Here is a 21,234-nt window from a genome sequence, read left to right on the forward strand (position 1 = left end):
GTCAGCCAGAGAATTGAGTAGAAGACACTTGCCCAGAGTGTCATACAGTTTCTATCAGCCAATTTTACTCACAAGGCAGTGCTTAACCTGGGCTTATTAGAAGACATTTGCTCCAAGGTGTCAAGCACCAAGACTGAACTCAAAACCATGTGGTTATGAAACAAACTTCTTAATCATACAGTCATGTCTGTTACAAATTTAACAACTATTCTATGAACAAATCATCATCATCGTCGTCGTTTTATTGTCCACAAAACAACAACCACACAATGACAAGACTGTGATACACAAACACACATTCACACAAGTGCAGGCATGGCTGCGTGGTAAGAAGCTTGCTTTCCAACCACATGGTTTAGGGTTCAGTCCCACTGCATGGCACCTTGGGTGTCTTTTACTATAGACTTGAGTGGATTTGGCAGACAGAAAATGAAAGAAGCCCGTTGTATGTATATATATATATATATATATATATATATATATATATATATATATATATATAAATATATATGTGTTTGTATGTCTTCGTGTTTTTGTTTATCCTCCCCCATCATCACTTGACAACTGATGTTGGTGTGTTTATGTCCCTGTAACTTAGCAGTTCAGCAAAAGAAACCGATAGCATAAGCATTAGGCTTAAAAAAAATTTCTGGGGTCAATTTCTGCAACTAAAAGCCTTTAAAGTGGTGCTCCAGCACCACTTTAAAGGCTGAAACATGACTGAAACATGTGAAAGAAGAAAATATATATACATACATTATATAAACAATGGGCTTCTTTCAGTTTCCACCTACAAAATTCGCTCACAAGACTGGTCAACCTGAGGCAATAGTAAAAGACACTTGCCCAATGTACCATGCAGTTCAATTGAACCCAGAACCATATGGTTGACAAGCAATCTTCTTAACCACACAGCCATTCCCACGCCTATATATAAATAACATGTACATTTACCTAATACAATTACAAACTACAATCTCTGCAGCAATCCTTATAATATAAAAAAAATAATCACTGAAAGTGAGATAACATAAGAGAAGCTTTCAGATATAAGAACGTCCTTTAGTCAGGAAAAATAACGAGAATCAATATATTCTAAGAGCAAAAGTTATTTCATAGCAACCATAAAAGATGTCAACTGAAATCAAAATGTCTATGCTTTATATTTTTATTGATTTTTTTTTTTTTTTTTTTCCACCATTTTGTTATGTTGGAAAGGGTTTATTCATTCACATCCATTATAAATGCTAAGCAAATTGAAATTGAGAATTCACTTAAAAGCTGATTACACCACTGGAAATTAATTTCTGGCATAATCAAATGTTTGTATCCTTTATATTTTACTTGTTTGAGTCATTAGACAGCGGCCATGCTGGGGCACCACCTTGAAGAATTTTTAGTCGAATGTATCCACCCCTGTACTTACTTTTTTAAAAGCCCGGTACTTATTCTATTGACTTCTTTTACTGAACAGCTAAGTTACAGGGACTTAAAGACACCAGCACCGACTGTCAAGCAGTGGAGGGGGGGCAAACACAGACACAAAGACACACACACACATATGACAGGCTTCTTTCAGTTTCCATCTACCAAACCCACTCACAGGGCTTTGGTTGGTCCAAGGCTATAGTAGAAGATACTTGCCCAAGGTGCCACGCAGTGGGACTGAACCCCGAACCATGTGGCTGGAAAGCAAACTTCTTACCACACATCCATTCCATTTTTGTATTTGGTTTGGAAGATTCTTGGTGTTTTGAGGCAAATTTTGTTGTACCTAGGGAGGGTCATTATATCAATAATAAACACATGTACAGGTTCAGTTTCACTTTAATATTAGGCAATTGCTTGCTTAATCAGTTTCTTACTTAATAACTCAGTCTGAAGCAGACCTGATTGATGAGGTAGCAACAAGGCTTTTCCAAACAACTAACTGGTTGATTAACAGAGTTATTAACCCTTTAGTATTCAGATTATTCTGTCAAATGTAATACTCATTTAATTACATTGCTTTGGATTAATTCTGTACCATCTTGCAGATTCAAAATTTCAATGATGTGATTGTATATTTTTAGAATGACATTGTAGGGTATGTGTGAGAGGTCAGAACTGGCTGGTTCAAATCTAAAACAAACAGAATATTGGGCCAGATACGGCCAGTTTAAATGCTAATGGGTTAAGCAAGCAATCACCTAGTCAGTTGGCTAAATAACAAGACAACTGAATAATAATAAAGAAGTGAAACTGAACTAGTGTGTGTTTATTATTGGTGTGATGACCGTCCCAAGATACACATTTTTATGTGATTCCAGCAACAGCAAATTAGAAAAGCAAGTAACTTTTTGTTTTGTTTTTTTAAGGGGCATATTAGCATACTACAAGTTAAACTATCAACTGTGCAACTGTTGAAACTGCTTATGAACAGATCTATGAACAAAAGTATTCCAGTAGGGGCCCCCATACTGTTTTCTGTTTTTTATTACATAAGGGCATCCAGTCATAAAAAATAAACCAAAACCGACATTGGAGTTAAATGCAGTCTTTTGATCTGTTGGATCCTATCAAACCATCCAACCTATGCTAGCATAAGAATATGGATGCTAAACGGTGATGATGAAGATGATGATTAAACCAGTCATATCCAACCCAAATATTTTACTTGTTTTGTGCTCAAACTAGCCAGATCTGACCTCTCACACCTACCCTACAATGTCATTCTAAAAATAAACAATCACATCACTGAAATGTCAAAGCTATAATTCATGATTAATTCAAAACATTGTAAATGAATAAGCATTACATTTGACAGAATTAAGGTATCTAGGACTATATTATACATTATCTCTTGTTTTTTAAAGCAGTAGAGTGATATTTGTGGAGTGTTAGCTGTTATTTCTAGCAAATCAAATGGGTGCATAGAGCAGTGGTTCCCAAACTTTTCTATACTCTATACCCGTAGAAAATGTTTAATTAATTTTTGTACACTTCTCACTCCACACACAACATTACGTCTGAAGATGAAAAAGTCAATTTTCTAATAGCTATATATTTTTTTTCTAAATGAATCAAAGTTCTTGATGTGCTTTATAGAATTAAAATATTTTAAAGAAATAATCAATATTTTACCCAAGCAATTTTAATAACATAGGCACTATCTCTCTTTGTCGTGTCTCTGAAATACCAGCTTGCATACCCAGGGGATATGGGCACTCCAGGCTAGTAACCTCTGGCATACATACTCCCTTGTGAACTTGCCAACTTTGCAGTGTTACCATGTTCGCATTATTTTATACATGATCTGAATTGTGACTTATACACAGGGCTAAAACTATGAAAGGAAAAAAATTCTGTACTAAGATTTAACACTAAACAAGTAAATATGCAAGTAAATATGGCATTTCATGGAAACATCTAAAGAGCCAATTAATTCAACAAGTTAGACTTTACACCTCCAGCTAAGGACTCTAAAGATAAAAATGATAGCCACTCAAACATTAACACCACTCTCCACTCTAGCACTTATAATTACTGCTCAGGGTACAAAGTAATCTTATCATGCTTGGCTGAAGAAGACATTTTCCAATTAACCCCACACTATTTTGAATTGCTTTTTTACGATCATTTTTTGTGTCCATGTAGGTTTGATACGTCAGCAAATTTTGAACATTTGCACTTTTTGGGGCTAGGATGAATAATTCCATGGACTGAAGCATTTTCTTAACATACCAATGAACAGTTAAGAAGGAGTGGTTAATGACAAGTAGTAACTATTTTCCAATTTAGTTACAATGAGATTAAGTTGGATGGGCCAACCGAAGCCTCAGGCCGACCGAAACCTCGGGCTGACCGAAGCCTCGGGCCGACTGAAGCCTTGTGAGTGGATTTGGTAGACGGAAACTGAAAGAAGCCTGTCGTATATATGAAAAAATATATATATATGTATGTGTGTATGTGTTCGTGTGTCTGTGTTTGTCTCCCCAACATCGCTTGACAACCGATGGTGGTGTGTTTAGGTCCCCGTAACTCAGCGGTTCGGCAAAAGAGATCGATAGAATAAGTACTAGGCATCCAAAGAATAAGTCCTGGGGTCGATTTTCTCGACTAAAGGCGGTGCTCCAGCATGGCCGCAGTCAAATGACTGAAACAAGTAAAAGAGAGAAATGTTCAGCAAAGATTCACAAATGAAAGCCCGTAAAAAGTATATCAACTGATCTGGCTTAAAGAACAGGATTTTGTATGAAAATATAAGTACAGTTACAGTATGATCTGATTTACTTTTGTTGCTTTGCCATAGATGTCAAGCCACTGTTACACCTCTTTTATTGAAAAGTATCTAGGACTAACTGCACTTATACATTCCTCACCCTCTTAAGAAGGGTGGGTGTGGTTTAAAGGATGTTTAATTCGAGCCAGTTAAATAATCGCATAAAAAAATTGACTATTATTCTGTCATTGTTACAAGTATGAGGCCATTATGGTGTGATGTGAGTGATCATGTGACAGCTGGGTCTCGCTTGGTATGGGGTGATGTCATTGTGCTGAAATCATCCTGGACTACGCCAACATAAAATAGTAAGCAGAGAGCATGTAGGCACAAAAGATTTTTTTTTGTCTTTTTCATTTTAATTCAGATCATTTTAAAAATAACGTGCGTGTGTATAAGAACAAAAGATGTACGGATATAAGGATGCCCACACCGTCAGGGTGACCTAAAAAAGGAGTCAATGAAAGGGAAAAGGCATTCAAAAATTGTATAAGTTAGAATGTGTCTATGTGTATACATAAATAAATAAATAAATATATATATATATATATATATATATATATATATATATATATACACACACATATAAATAATTATATATATATATATATATGTGTGTGTCTGCATATGTGGACCATACGTGGGATTCTCAGTAATAATTTCTATGAGTAAATTTTCTTGAGACCCTACGGGAATTGTTTACATTTAAACTTTACTTCGTTAGCCTAAGTGCCGCCCTTTGATAATCTCCCCACCTTTAAATTGCAACTACCCATTAATAAATTGTAGTATTCCCTAGACCATTACTAGCTCACTCTTTTACCTATGGACCTCATAGCCCCTAGATGGTAAATTATATGCTTTTAACATATTGGGTTTCCAGACTTATTGTCTAGGCCAGTGATTCCCAACGTGGTCCCTGGGGCCCACCGGTGGTCCCCAGAGAATTTCTAGTGGTCCTCAGAGAATTCGTAGTCATAAAAAAATTGAGGCCATTTCAGATCTACACAATACTGTTCGATAATAAAGACACTGTTAGTTAATAATAATTTATATGAAGACAGAATAATAATAAGAAAACAAAATTCAATAATTATTCCATAAGAATCAATAATGTATGATATATAATCATAATATATTACAATCAAGAATTACATAATTTAAATTTTACAATCACAACAGTTTTTTAATAAATTTGATATTTTTAATAGGTCACTACACAATATTGTTTAATAATAAATTTGATACTTTTAATGTATAGAAATAAAGTATTTATTACTTTTATTTTATTTTTTAAGATCAGTTGTAATAATGTCTGAACCAACTGCTAAAAGGCAAAACTGAGGAACTACAAAGAAGATTTTATCATGTTTGGTTTTGTATCTGTAGACTCAAAACTTATGTGTCTTGAAAGGTAGGGAATATTTTGAGAATAAAAAGAAAATACAGTCAATCAAACTACTCGACTTTGTAAAGAAGATAAATACTGAAAAAGCAAAGACACTCAAACCAAGTTATTTGGTCTCTGAAATTATTGCCAAGGTTGCAGCACCTCAGATTTATGGTGACAAACTTGTCAAGCCTGCTATGATAGCTTGTGCAAATGAGGTTCTGGGAAAAGATGCTGCATCTTCTCAAATAACACAATTACAAGAAGACAGAATGAAATGTCTAATTTTGTTGAGAAGATTGTGGAAATCCTCCAAAAGACAAATTTTTCTATCCAGGTTGGTGATAGCACAATTCATAACCAAGCTATCCTTCTGGTCTATGTCAGATTCATCCATGAAGATGATATAATGGAAGAAATGTTATTCATTATCTGAAACTACTAATGGAGAAGATATATTCAATGAAGTAATGCAGTATTTTAAATGATAAAAATATTCCATTGACTAATTTGATCAACATTGCATCAGATGGAGCTGCAAACATGACCGGAAAAGTGAAAGGCTTTGTTTCTAGAATGAAATCAGTTGCTCCTCACATTTTTTTTTTATATACATTGCATTATCCACAGACAGCATTTGGTTGCTAAGAATATTGGTGGACACATGGAAGAAGCACTCAACACTGCCATACATGCAATTAACTTTGTCAAATCAAACTCAGTGAATAATAGATTTTTTTTAATGCAATTCTGTGAAGATTAAGATTTAAAAACCCTATTGCTTCACACAGAAGTAAGATGGTTGTCAAAAGGCCTGAGCCTTGAAAGACTCATGAATTTGTGGGAACCATTAATCAACTTTCTCATGTTCAAGAGAAAAATTGCATCGTGGCAGATACCAGCATTGTGCAAATAGCACCTGTGCCGGTAACACATAAAAGCACCCATTACACTCTCAGAGTGGTTGGCATTAGGAAGGGCATCCAGCCACAGAAACCATGCCAAATCAGACTGGAGTCTGATGCAGCGTTCCAGTTTGCCAGCCCCAATCAAACTAACCAACCCATGCCAGCATGAACAACAGACATTAAATGATGATGATGATATGTGTATGTATTTTCAGCATTAGATAGTGTACAAACAGAGCAGACCTTTTTTCAAACCTAGCACCCAATACTTAATCTCATGAGCTCAGTAAGCTCAGGCATTTACTGCATAATTAAAAAAGTTCACTTCACAATGATGTTTGTGTTCAGTCCCATTGTTCAGTCTGAGTGCTTGTTATTATTACCATTCTTTCAGTTTCCATCTGCCAAATCCACTTACAAAGTTTTGGTTAGCTTGGAGCTATAGAAGACCAAAGTACCACAAGTGAAACTGAACCAGGGACCATGTGGTTGGGAAGCAAACTTTTAAGTACACAGCCACACAATCTCTTTTGCTGTTTATTTTTCAGGGTTGACCGATTAGGAAAATTATAAGCACATCAGATTAGGTCCGTTTTGGTAGTAGTTCCAGCTCTTTATGCTCTGAGTTCAAATCCCACCATAGCTTATTTGGCTAGTCGACTTAATCTGTTACCTGGCTTAACACCACTATCTAGCAACTTGGATACCTTTAGCAGTCTACTCTGTTGTAAATATTTTCTCCCTCTCTCTCACCAGTCTCTGAGACCTTGTAAAGGGTCATGGGCACTGCCTTTTCTCTTGACTAAAAAATAAAAAAAAAATTGCTCTCTTCAATTACTGCTAGGTTTTTGTTAACTTTCTCTAGCTAAGAAATATCAATGACCACAAAAAACTTTTGCATATGTCATTCAGTACATCACCCCTAAAATCATTTTCCACCTAAATTTTATTGCAAAAATAGCAAATGGATTTTTATGGCTATCATCATTGGCTCCTCTTTACCCTTGAAGTAGATTACCAGTGATCCAACTGACCTGCAATCAAAAAAGTCCAGCTGTGACCATGGTCCGTCTCAGATTACTTCATTTAATGTTTCTTTCTCTCTTACAACTGTAGAACATGATATGAATAGAAGTTATCTGACTGCTATTTCTTTCAAGGCAATTGACCACAAAGTGATTCCCTTATTAGTTCATTCCTTCTAAGTTGATGCTGCTGTTGTTTAGCTACAAGTCAATACTGATTGACCAAACCTAATCTGCAATCATGGGTGCTGAAGCCATAATCATATCTTTCAGATGGGCTGGCTGAGTAGTCTATGCCAGATGAAACAACACCTTATGGTATTTGTTCCAGCTCTCAGTTCAAATCTAGCCAATGTCAACTTTGCCTTTCATTCTTTCAGGGTCTATAAAAAAAAAAGTAACAGGAGTGGCTGTGTGGTAAGTAGCTTGCTTACCAACCACACGATTCCGGGTTCATTCCCACTGTGTGGCACCTTGGGCAAGTGTCTTCTACTATAGCCTCGGGCCGACCAAAGCCTTGTGAGTGGATTTGGTAGACGGAAACTGAAAGAAGCCCGTCGTGTATATATATATATATGTATGTGTGTGTATATGTTTGAATGTCTGAGTTTGTCCCCCCAACATCGCTTGACAACCGATGGTGGTGTGTTTACGTCCACGTAACTTAGCAGTTCGGCAAAAGAGACCGATAGAATAAGTACTAGGCTTACAAAGAATAAGTCCTGGGGTCGATTTGCTCGACTAAAGGCGGTGCTCCAGCATGGCCACAGTCAAATGAATGAAACAAGTAAAAGAGTAAAAAGAGAATCTAGATTGATGGATTGGCAGAATTGTAAGAATGTCAGACTTGACTACCTTGTGGTATTTGTCCTACTCTTTGCATTTAGAATTTAAATCTTACCACTGTTCACATGACCACTTAATCGGTCGCCCAAATTAACACCACACCCTGGCGTCTTAGGTGCTTTAAGTAGAATCTATCTCTGTTCAAGTCAGGTCTCTAATTTAAAGACATCTCCCTTCCCTCCCTTTTACCATTTTTAAAGCCCACAGAGCTGGCTTGCTTTCTAATTGAAAGATAAAATATAAAAAAAAAACTATATGAACAAATGTCTTTTTCCCTCTGGAACAGTAGGATGTGTAATTAAGGAGACTCGGCTGCTATTTCTAGCACGTCATGCAACCACAAGAAAGTTCACACCAATGCCCCCACTCCTTGAACTTGTTTGTATAGATTACAATTTCAGTAATTACAACAATATATACCAGTATAGTAAAGAAAGCGATGGCGTTTTTTTTTGTTTTTTTTTCTCACACTATACTCCATGCATTAAATATGTTAACACTAAATTAACTATACACACACACACAAGTATATAGCTAATGCTTTTCACATGATGTCATACTACTACAAATGCAACAGCCCATTCATAAAACATGAGGCTAGCAAATACTAATTACTATTCTATACTATTTATAGAAATACTATTTTAACTTCACCTTCTTTACTTTCGCTCTACGAATTAAGAGAAGAAAAAAAGAGATGCATTGGGAAAATATAGTCCTAGGTTCCTAGCTGAAATACTTTTGATCAAAGATCAGCTCAATCAGGGTATTTCTTCTCAAATTTAGTACTCTGAGATGAAATCTCATTGAGGACACCCATGCCTTTCATCCTTTTGGAAGTCCAAAAAAAAAACTACAAATCCAGAAAGGCAGACTGGCAGAGCTGCAATTATGTCTGACCGGTAATAAAGTCACAATTAATTTATTGGATCCGAACAACCCCCATCGCTAGGACAAAACCATCACAGACATCCCCACCACCACAGGACAAAACCCCTGCGACTTTTTTTTATTTGGATTCGTCCCTAGTAGTATTTATTCCAGTTCTGCACATTCTGAGTTCAAATCTCACTATGGCCTACTTGAGTGGCCTTAATCTGTTGCATGCCTTAACCCTTTAGCAATCACATTATTTTGTCAAAAGTAATGGTTATTTATTCACACTGTTTTGAATTGGTCATGCATCATTTTGTAGCCGAAAGCGGCAAGGTGGCAGAATTGTAAGCATGCCGGACGAAATGCTTAGCAGTATTTCGCCCGTTGCTACAGTTGAACACTGTGTCGATGTAATCGACTCGTTCCCTCCTCCAAAGTTGCTGCACTTGAGGCAAAATTTGGAACTATTATTGGATCTATTTCAAAACGGGGCACCAGTTTTCATTTATGTTTTATGTAGTGTTTTTGGTACCGAAAGACTTTCAAACTTCGTATACTTATCTATTTTGTGTTATAGAACAGAAAAAAAATTTTGTATTCGAATTTATTTCATGTAAAAAATTGTCTTATTTCGATAATTTCTACTAATCACTGACGTCTATTCAGTTGAAAACAGTTAGCGCTGTAACGGTGTATATCGTATTAATCCCCTAACCCTAACTAGACTGTTAACCCTAAAACCCTAACCCTAACTCTAGAATCCGAACTCTAAAATTGTTACACACATAGATACGCACAGCGAAGACTAAGAGTAAAAGATGTTTTATATGACACATTCTACCAGTATCCCAAGTTTCAAAGTGTTTCGTTAAGAAAATACTGGTGCCCCCGTTTTGAAATAGATCCCTATTATTTTGTAGTTTTGAGATTTTGAGAAGCCAGATCTGACGAGTGTGAGCATAAAACGTAGAATATTACATATTTCTGGGCGAAATAACATAGCAACCAAACGAGCATCTCAGTAGTTGGTCAACCTGCAACAAAAAGGCGACTAAATTGCTCTCAAACCACAACCACCAACTTGAAAATAGAAATTCATGATTTGGATAGCAGTCATGGACACATTGTCTAAAAGTAAAATGTGATGGTCATGTTAAGAATGCTTTGATCATAGAGCTACTCAGTCAGAGCTATACTGAGGAGAAGCAACAACCAAGAGAATCTCTATGATTAATCAACATATTAAAAATAGCAGTTAAACCTTCCTTAATTTACCCCACAGTTAACATGCAGTTTACCGTCGTAAAAAAGTGAAAGTATATCGCGACAGAAGTCATAAGTAACAATATAGACATCTCATAATTTCATGTAAACACTGTATGACTTAACTTAACCCATGTATAGAACCTACATAATTTCGTTCTTCGGGTAGTTTCTTACCCACATGTGCACTAGTTGAATTTATTATTAGTAGAGTCAAATAGGTGTTTTCAAAAAAGAGCATTGGCATGTGTAGTCTAAGTGAATCCACAAGAACAACGCCACCGCTTCCCGCCAGTTCTTTCTATATGGTTCATTAATCGTACAGGATTATTGCATTGCTTACATGTAACTGTACTGGCTATTATGCATTAACATAAAAGCCACCAAAGTGCCTTCTCAGCAATGTTCATTACTGGGTATAGTACGTTGAAACGGCGTACCTCAACTGCTATTTCTAAAATATTTAACATCATTAAAAGGTGACATGGTGAAGGAGTACTTTATGTTCTTTCTATGAAATTTTTGTATATCAATGCTGTCACTTCCGGTTTCTATCGCAATTTTTTTTTTTTTTAAGGATAATTATCTTTCACTTTTAAAAGGCGGCAAACTGCATGTTAACCATCACATTCTACGCTCTTAAAACATTGGATAGTATATACAAGACTGATAACAAAAACGGGGAGGGGTGTCATGGCTGGAATTTATTTCATCATGGTTGCTCAACCGGTTGTTGGCATTCCGTCGCTTACGACGTCGAGGGTTCCTGCTCGTGAAATTAACGTGCAAGTGGCTGAGCACTCCACAGACACGTGTACCCTTAACGTAGTTCTCGGGGATATCCAGCGTGACAAGGCTGGCCCTTTGAAATACAGGTACAACAGAAACAGGAAGAAAGAGTGAGAGAAAGTTGTGGTGGAAGAGTACAGCAGGGTTCGCCACCATCCCCTGCCGGAGCCTCGTGGAGCTTTATGTGTTTTCGCTCAATAAACACTCACAACGCCCGGTCTGGGAATCGAAACCGCGAGTCCGCTGCCCTGGGCCATTGCGCCTCCACACGCTCAATCGCTAGAAAACAAGAAAATAACATTTCTCTCTATATATGTCACACACACGCGCAAATATATGAGACGATGGATGGCACGGGCATCTACGGTACTTGGTAGTCAAGAAATATGATCTTGAATTTGCAGGACATCAACCAGCGACTCAAAACATGAACTCTGAAATCCTATATAAGCAGACGAGAAGTTTCAAAAATTCAATGTTTTCAGACTGCACTAAGAGACAAGTGTAGAAATACTTTCACAAGAAAAGTTCTTACAAAACATACACTGTCACCAAAATAATCAGAAGGAAGAATACGAAAACCACACCACAGTAACTAAGCAACACAAGTGTTCTGACAGGACTTCCCAAAACATAAGAGGTGGACTTGTCTCAATAGCAACAAGTAGAGTATCTGACCAAACAAGGTGGTGCTGGTCAGATTGGTTAGAGTTAGGAAGTGTTCGCAGAGGACTGAACAACTATGGTGTGTGTGCGCATGCGTAAGTAAGGGAGTTGGTGTAAATTCCCAGCATTTATGTTGCCTGCTGGGATTGACAAATTTCCCTTAAATTATACCCTATTGTTAACTAAAAAAATGGATAATGTAATCCTAGATCTGGGTTCCTTACACGTGGTGGTCACGGGTGAAATGCCTTAAGTCAGCAGTCACCAACCTTTTTTGACCGGTTTCGTGCAAGAATTTATCCACGAGCCGCATAAGAAAACCAAATAAAGTACATATATAATTTAATTATTACATATGACATACCTACACAAGTATGACCCACCCTGAGCGTCAGGGGTGGCACAATTGTGTAGGTAAGCCATTACATATATAAAATATATTTTATGCAAAAATACACGGCAGACTGCGAATTTCAATGAAATAGAAGTAAAATTTTTAAATTTATTCTTTTCATTGCGGTCCGGTATCAAATGATCCACCGTCCGGTGTTTGGGAACCTCAGCTTTAAGTAATAAGTCCACATGGCCAGATCTGACCTGGGGTTAAACAACAAGAGACAAATAGTACAATAATGCCAGTATTATTCTCCTCGTTTGTACGTCTCCCTAATGAATTAATTTAATCGCCAATCTATTTTATTGGGGCGACAAATAAAAAGAATTTTAATGCTTTCGTTTCTCACAGCGAAAGTTAAGGTGAAGGCTGCGTTGAAATAATTGGATTTATGTAAGATAACAAGAAGAAAAAAATGAAACAAAGTAAGAAAGCTGCAATGTTTATATAACAGAAAGGAGGGATACACGTGACAGGAGATAGTTGTAGCTCGCATCTTACTGTTCTCAATTGAAATCTTTCTGGGATCGATATAAAACAGTTTTAAACTGAATCAGTTCGATACTTTCTCTGCATTACAAAACCTTACTTTAGTAAATATTAACTCATTTGGTAATTCTCCAATACACACATACACGTGTGTGTGGATAAAGTCGTGACCTGGATTATTTATGGGTAAGTAAAGTAATTCGTGACCGTCCCATCTTTGGCGGAGGTAAAGAATACGCACACCACCCGTTTTCGGTGTAACAAAAACCCTAACCCTAAACACCGGATGTGCGTTATTCTTTACCTTCGTCCCATCTTTTCCTATGAGCCAAGAAACAGTCTACACTATCCAACAGAGATTCCGGCAATCACTGGCGAGACAGGTGCCAACGTAGTGCTATGTTTTCGTTTGGATAACTTTGGTAACCTACGATAGAAAATATAAGGCACTCGGGTAAACCAGAATCTCGCCTATTTAAAGTTTTAATTGCATACCACCATGTAAACAGATACGTGTGTAAGCTACTCATATATTGCATCACACTTGAATAACATCGCTTAAAAAGTCTCTTAGGAAAAACTTTCGCTCCACGGACCAACTATAGAGTCTCTCTGCTGTCGTCCGGTCTGCTGGAAATAACACCAAAATTTCCATCAAACTACATCCAACTCTCTTAAACAGAGAATGTTACAATGAATGTAGTTCCCGGTAGACAAAAACTACTGCAACGCTTTGATCAGGGATGCCTAGAGGATTTACAACAGCAACCTGAAGCTTCACACCCTAGTATAAAAGTGTGTGTTGGATGTGAATCTAAAATATAAAGAAAAAACACTGAATATTTGAATGAATGATGCGTTCGATAAGTTTGGGTATGAAACGCACAAGCTCTTTGCCATACACGTGTGTCTATAACTGTATTAACATAGGCAAATAAACACTAGATCACATAAAACACACATATATACATACGCACACACCTAAATTAGAGTTCTTTTAAAATGACAAATATATACTATATATATATATATATATATATATATATATATATATATGTTTGTCCCCCCAACATCGCTTGACAACCGATGCTGGTGTGTTTAGGTCCCCGTAATGTAGCGGTTCGGCAAAAAGAGAACGATAGAATAAGTACTAGGCTTACAAAGAATAAGTCCTGGGGTCGATTTGATTCGATTAAAGGCGGTGCTCCAGCATGGCCGCAGTCAAATGACTGAAACAAGTAAAAGAATATATATGTATGTGTATATATATATTCACACACACACATTTTTAAAAGCATCAATAGAAAAGTTGTCTGTAAACTAGAGAACGAATACCAAAATATCTGTAATTCCAACTTGTCTGCCAATCTCCTTAGTTGTTAATAAACAGTATGGCATCAGGAACGAAGGAAATACATTTTCCATGTCTTTTTCTTGTTTAATCAAGACCCCCACCCCCTCCACTATAGTCACTGTCCCTCTTTGTAATCGAGTGAATAGAAATTCCGTACAGAATGTTCCCGTTTTTATTAACTAAAACTCCCTTCCACGACCAACCAGGTTGTATATTTAACAAACTGAAGGTGAAATAGTAGACAGAAATGTGCAAATGATTACGAGTACAGTGAGGGTGTGGTGTATGTATACATATATATATATATATAATAAATCTCTGTGTGGTTTCCCTGGTTTTTGCGATTAACGCTTCATTTACGTTTCTTTAATAATTTAATTTCGTTTAGGAGTGACCTTGAGAGAGGCATACACACCACAACTGCATCCACGAATTCATTCTAAACTAACATAACTAACTCTAAACCATTGTTATTGTTAATCAATTATATTCCTGGTAAGGGCGTTCTGTAAAACGGGACACAAACATTTCGCCATGCCACAAAAGTATAAGCCGTCCTTATCATCCTGTTTGTTATTTATACTGTTGTGATCGTTGTTACGGAAACTAACCACCACTATCATCATCGACAACACTAACACTATAAATAAATTTAATTAATTAAAAAAAAGAGAGACAGCTTTCTCAATAGTGTAAGCCATCCTTATTATCATGCTTGTTATTTATACCGTTGTTATCGTTACGGACACTAACCATCACCATCATCACTAACACTTCAAATAAAACCATGGAGCATGATCTCACTTATATCTAAGCCATAAAAAGCGATGAGACAGAGGATAAAGATAAAACAAAAGTACTTTTTCTGCATAGAATACATCAAGTATAAACTAAAAGCAAAGCACACGCAAAAGAAAAACAATAAATCCTTACGTAGGCAATGGATATTCCATGAAGTTATTGTGACAACTGTCTGCGAGCTCCATCAATGGAAATAAGTTATATTCAAATTGCAAAAGTAAAATTGTTTCATAACTGACTCTTTGGAGAGAGAAAACAATCTATGTTCTGATAAAACACTGTTTCTGGTTTCGGGAAAGTTATCAAAGTGGAGCGAATGGGTGGATTCTATACGAGATTTTGAATGTGTGTAAAAAAAAAATAATAACGAGAGGGACGGCAGAGATTTAGGAGCGGGAATGATCGACGAGAGGAAAGTGAGGTACAGTGTTCGTCTTACGTGGTTATCCTTTCTTCCAGGCCAATCCCCAACAATACAGTTCGACAGCTCATTTTAGAAGTTTCCTAAGATAAAGAATGAGCTGTAACAACACTAAGGAAAGAAAGAACGAGACCTGAAATAAATATTTGATAGCAAAACTTAAATATAGAGAGAGAAGGTAGGAAGAGAAAGAGGAAAAGGTTGAATAGAATGAGTAAGAGTGTAGAAAGATAGAAAGAGAAAATGAGTTGAGAGAGAGAGCGAAAGAAAGAGAAGTAAAGAAATGAGGAGCGTGTGAGAGTACAGAAATCTAGATTAATTGAAAGCGAGTAAGTAGAGAAAAAAGACAAGCTGAAAAAAAAAAAATAATAATGAGGGCGCACAAAATAAATTATTGACAGTGAAAAAAAAATGTAATTTCAGTTGATTCTAATAATTAATTTTCTTTTTTTTTGCGCCATATATTGATCGTTTTTTTTTTTAAATAATGTAGAACTACCAACAAATTAAACAAATAAAATAGATATCTAATTACTTCAAATCTCCCAAGTTGTGGAAATAGTAATTTGTGGTACTCAGTCCTACCACTGAAATCAAAACTTCGTTAATTAGGAACTTACCATTAATCACAATCCCACTCAAGTGTTACATATCAGTAAAATGATATAAATCCAGAAAAATGTTTCATTCAACAACCACCAGGCTACATCTTCAATTCGAGATGTTTCCATGGTTATTAATGCTATATGTTAATATTAATTATCACAAGATCCACAGAACTGGCCAAGCAAGTAGAAAGCTAGAATGAATGTATTACTATGCAGAGTTTGTAGTTCCCTACTATTCTGGGTGCAAATCTTACAGGAATTGACTGTCATTCATCCTTCCAGTGACCCATAATTTGCTGGATTCAATTCAACCAATTTTACTCCATCTTCTTGCAAATAAAGACTTGTTTCCAGGTTAAAGAAACCATTAATCAAACACGACTGTTTTTAAATGATTGCTTATTAACTGTCCTTCAATAAGCATGAAGACTGTTAAACTTAACCATTCCATTTCAGCATTCTTTAGTAATAACTGTTCGTACTTTCCAACTGTCGGGAAGAAATCACCACATCTAAAATACTTGTCAACAAAAGGCTGTAGATGCAACATTTACCTCTTTCTCTCATACAACACACACACACACACACAGAGTATAGTACATAAAAATACAGCTAGCTTAAGAATTAATGCATAAAGGTCACTGCTATCAGCTAAATACAGATAGCAAATCAAATTGGGAGTAAAGCAGATTATAGAAATACAACTGAATACACCTATAATGTAGACAATTTATTATTAAATATTATTAATAATGATAAATCAAAGCAACAGCTGTGGCCAAGACAATAAAGTACGAGGTATAATACTTTACAATATTTAGTCTAGTACCTTACTATCCTGATATCAAAACTCCTCAAGGTAATTTTTACTTTCATCCCTCAGTTGCCAGTAATATACTAAGATCAGTTCAATGACCAACCAATGGTTATGGTGAGTACAGTAAGTTGGGCTGGAAAGGTATCGCTGAAGACTTAATCTTCTACTTGTGTATCTAAAAGTAACCTTATTGAAACTACCCTGCCCCCTCCCCCTTTAAGCCGTTCCCTCATGAGGATTTAAACACAGCACTGTAAGCCAATTAAATATTTGCCAAATCAGATACTAAAATAATTACTTAACTAGATATGAAAAAGGTGTAATTGATTAAATCAACTGAAGACTATTACTATTAATTATTTTATCCACTCTGGGGTGAATAGAAGACAGAGATGGCCCAGATATGATGCACCACCAGTGAGATAAATTAGTATTTAACTTAGAAAAACTCCAGATTGATTGAAGTAAGCAAATTAAATCATGTAAAGAAGACATTAATGAAGTGAAATTACTGTAGCTGGGATTCAAAATCACACCAGATTCACTTGCAGACATCCTGCAGACATGCTGCCTCATATCTTCTACCTTTTCCACTGCTACTATAATAGCCTGTTTCTTGGAGTTGGCAAGTTTTGAACCTCCTCCTCCTAGGCACGTCTAACTCATCTCTCCGCCTCTTATTAACCATGTTATGTCCACTCACCCACCGAGCCCACACTAATCACTATACCCGGTTCCTCTTTCCCAGAAGATTACTACCTGCAATCTTTTCTTTGCTCTCGTGTCTTTCCTGCAGATGTCAACTTGTAGCATTTTTAAACAGAATGGTATTAACCTCACCAGTCTCAGTGGACATGCAATGACCATGACTACTGACCCAGCAAGTACAAAAAAAAAGGACCATAAATGCACATGAAGGAATTATAGTCAATTGATCTTTATCCCAATACATGACTGATAAAAGAAAATTAAATTGAATTCAACATTATTAACTCAACAAACACTTACTGTATTTTCCAGCATACATGTCAAACTTTTCAGACCTAAATTTATAGCCAAAAACAGTAGGTCAGAAGACCAAAAATATCATGTGGAATGCAGCAGGATTTGGAAAGGGACGAAGTTTGAATGTTTACACTACATACTATTATCAATTTGTGTATCAGAAAATATGGTATGAATGATTTTAAAATGATATGAAAATTAATGGTGCAATAATATGTTGTATACAGAACTAAACTGTAGTGTCAGTAAAAGATGCATGAGATGGAAATAAAGAAGAAAAAAGCTTGAAAGTTTAAAAAAATGAAGATGATGTTTATGATGTGAGGTTGAATTTCCTTCTTTCAGTAAGAAATGTAGGTCTTGGAAATCAAATTGCCAATTATTACTATTTCTGATATGACAGACAAATTAGTTGTATAGATAATTATGGAGTAGGTCACTCTTTTGAAGAGTAAAAATATAGACTGACAAGAAAGAACATGTGAAACTAGAGGTATTAAGGCTTGTATGCATAAGTATAGAGCATCATAAAACTAATTACATAGAAGGTAATTACTGCATTTTATGACATAAAAGACTCACAGGCATATAAAATGCACCCCAATTTCAGCTACAGACATTCAGTAGAAAAGTTTTTAATGCATTACAGCATATAATATTTAAAGCAATTTAGTAATGCTTTACAAGACATTACAAAAGTGAAGGTACATGGCTTAGTAATTATGACATTTAGCTCCTCACAATCACGAGGCTGTGAGTTCGATACCCAGTAGAGCATTGTGTCCTTGAGCAAGACACTATATTTCATATTGCTCCAATGCACACAGCTGGCAAAAACGAGTAGTACCTGTAATTCATTGAGTGTGACACTGAATTTCTTTCAAAACTACGTTATGGGTACGTGAATCTGTGGCGTGCTCAGCCATTTGCACATTAATTCCACGAGCAGGCTGTTCTGTTGATTGGATCAACTGGAATACTTGTCATCATAACAGATGGAGTGCCAGTTAAGTTACAAATGTACTTTAGCTATAGTGGAAAACATCAGTGTATATAAAAAGTAAATACAACTGAACAGAAAGCAAGCAATCATAAAAGTGTAAATATCCTACAGCACAAGTTATACTAATAATTCTTTCTAACTTTTGGCACAAGGCCAGCAGTCTTAAATGGATGGGGGGAAGTCAATGACATTGACACCAGTGTGCAACTGGTACTTATTTTATCGATTCTGAAAGGATGAAAAGCAAAGTCAACCCTGGCAGCATTTGACAATTAGTAATATTCATGTAAAAATTATTATGAAGTAAGGCTACATAGAAGAGACTATAGTAGTGAACATCAGTACAAGATATACTAATGGGAGGCCCCAACTTCATCATCCTGGGTCCTATAGGGACAAGGATAGTTTTTTTAAGATAATGTTTTTTTGGCAGGGGCTGCACCTTATATGCCATCAAATACAATAAACAGTATCTTTTATCTTTTACTTGTTTCAATCATTAGACTGCAGCGATGCTGGGTAACTGCCTTGAATATTTTTTAGTCGAATGAATCAGTACTTATTTTTAAACCTGGTACTTATTCTATTGGTCTCCTTTGCCGAACCACTAAGTTACAGGGAGGCAAACACACCAACACCAGTTGTCAAGCGGTGGTGGAGGGACAAACAAAGACACACACACACACACATATATATATTTATATATAGACTTCTTTCAGTTTCCGCCAACCAAATCCACTCACAAGGCTTTGGTCAGCCCAAGACTGTAATAAAGACACTTGCTCAAGGAGTCACGCAATGGGACTGAACCCAGGACCATGTGGTTAGGAAGCAAGCCTCTTGCCATACAGCCATGCCTTTCCTGTTAAATGAGCAATGGCCCAAAATCTGTCACATCAATTAAAACAAGAATATATAAATATAGTAGCACATGTAAACTTTACCTCTTGGGAACGAGATAAATAGATTACAATAACTGGGTACTATACTGAGGCTATTCAGTTTAAGGGTATTTAGACCAGCAGTCATATCTGAAAGACAGAAGATGAGGCCAACTCTAAACTGCTTGGCACAAGAATTTTTTTTAATTTTTTTTACAGTTAATAAAGGGTAGTTCAAACCAAAACTCTTTATACATCATCATCATCGTTTAACGTCCGCTTTCCATGCTAGCATGGGTTGGACGATTTGACTGAGGACTGGTGAAACCAGATGGCAACACCAGGCTCCAATCTGATTTGGCAGAGTTTCTACAGCTGGATGCCCTTCCTAACGCCACCCACTCAGAGAGTGTAGTGGGTGCTTTTACGTGTCACCCGCACGAAAACGGCCACGCTCGAAATGGTGTCTTTTATGTGCCACCCGCACAAGCCAGTCCAGGGGCACTGGCAACGATCTCACTCGAAAATCCTACGGGAGCCAGTCAGGCGGTACTGGCAACGGCCACACTCAAAATGGTGCATCTCATGTGCCACCCGCACAAGAGCCAGTCCAGGGGCACTGGCAACGATCTTACTTGGCTTGCCGGGTCTTCTCACGCACAGCACGCATTTGAAATAGCAACCACATATTCTGAATCAAGTAGATAATAATAGCTATCATACAAGCAACTGGGAAAAGAATGAGCTTAAATGAAATTCAGGGTACAGGGATGGAGTGCCACTGATATCCTCTTCCTGGTGAGAAGATCAGAGTACACTCATGCCTTCTTCCTACAGGAGAACGTTTTGGCTAAGAACAAGTCACTATATTTTGCATTCACTTTTGATTGTCTTGTAGTTACACTGAAAACTAGGTGCAAATTAATGGCTTATGAGAGCCATGCAAGCTATTTTCATTTAGCATGCATGGCTCTGTTCTCAAGCTTCTCCAGGCCATAACATGAGTTTAAGAGTCTGTGAGAATCCCTAAACACTGATGGCCTAGTCCTCATAACTAAAACTGCCCAATTCCTAATGTGGAAGCAAAACACAGAATTGAGAGGTTTAAAAAGACAAAAAGCAACTGGGAAGAGGCCATACTGGATATGAAAAAAAAAAAAGAGTAGGAAGGGCTTCCATGCAGTATACTCAATGTAATCTATGAATGAACAAGAGCTATAGTTGGATGTTAAGCAGGCTAACAGAGAAGGAAGACTTCTTATGTAAGCAGACACACAGGAATAGTTAGTAATAAGAGCACCTATGAAAGAAATTTGTTCAAATACTTGGCAGGCTCCCTGGAGGTGGTTGATAGCTTCTGTTACCTAGGTGACCTAATTAGCAGTGGGGATGGGTATTATTGAAAATGTAGCAGCCATAGTAAAATCAAGACTGAAA

General features: G+C 36.7%; 1 protein-coding gene across 3 annotated transcripts in view; it reads right to left on the reverse strand.

Moving 5' to 3' along the window:
- Positions 1-21,234, reverse strand: part of LOC106879448 (acetyl-CoA carboxylase) — a 124,700-nt gene that overhangs the window by 88,773 nt on the left and 14,693 nt on the right. Inside the window, exon 1 of one of the 3 annotated variants that reach the window (XM_014929024.3) lies at positions 15,195-15,622. The exons of the other annotated variants lie outside the window; for them this stretch is intronic. Coding sequence (XP_014784510.1) covers positions 15,195-15,247 — 53 coding nt within the window. The 5' untranslated portion in view covers positions 15,248-15,622. Of the gene's footprint in view, positions 1-15,194; positions 15,623-21,234 lie in introns of those variants that run through there. 3 annotated transcript variants of the gene reach the window in all.

The sequence above is a fragment of the Octopus bimaculoides genome, chromosome 2, assembly GCF_046866305.1.
Source record: "Octopus bimaculoides isolate indiv1 chromosome 2, ASM4686630v1, whole genome shotgun sequence".
Lineage (NCBI taxonomy): Eukaryota > Metazoa > Mollusca > Cephalopoda > Octopoda > Octopodidae > Octopus > Octopus bimaculoides.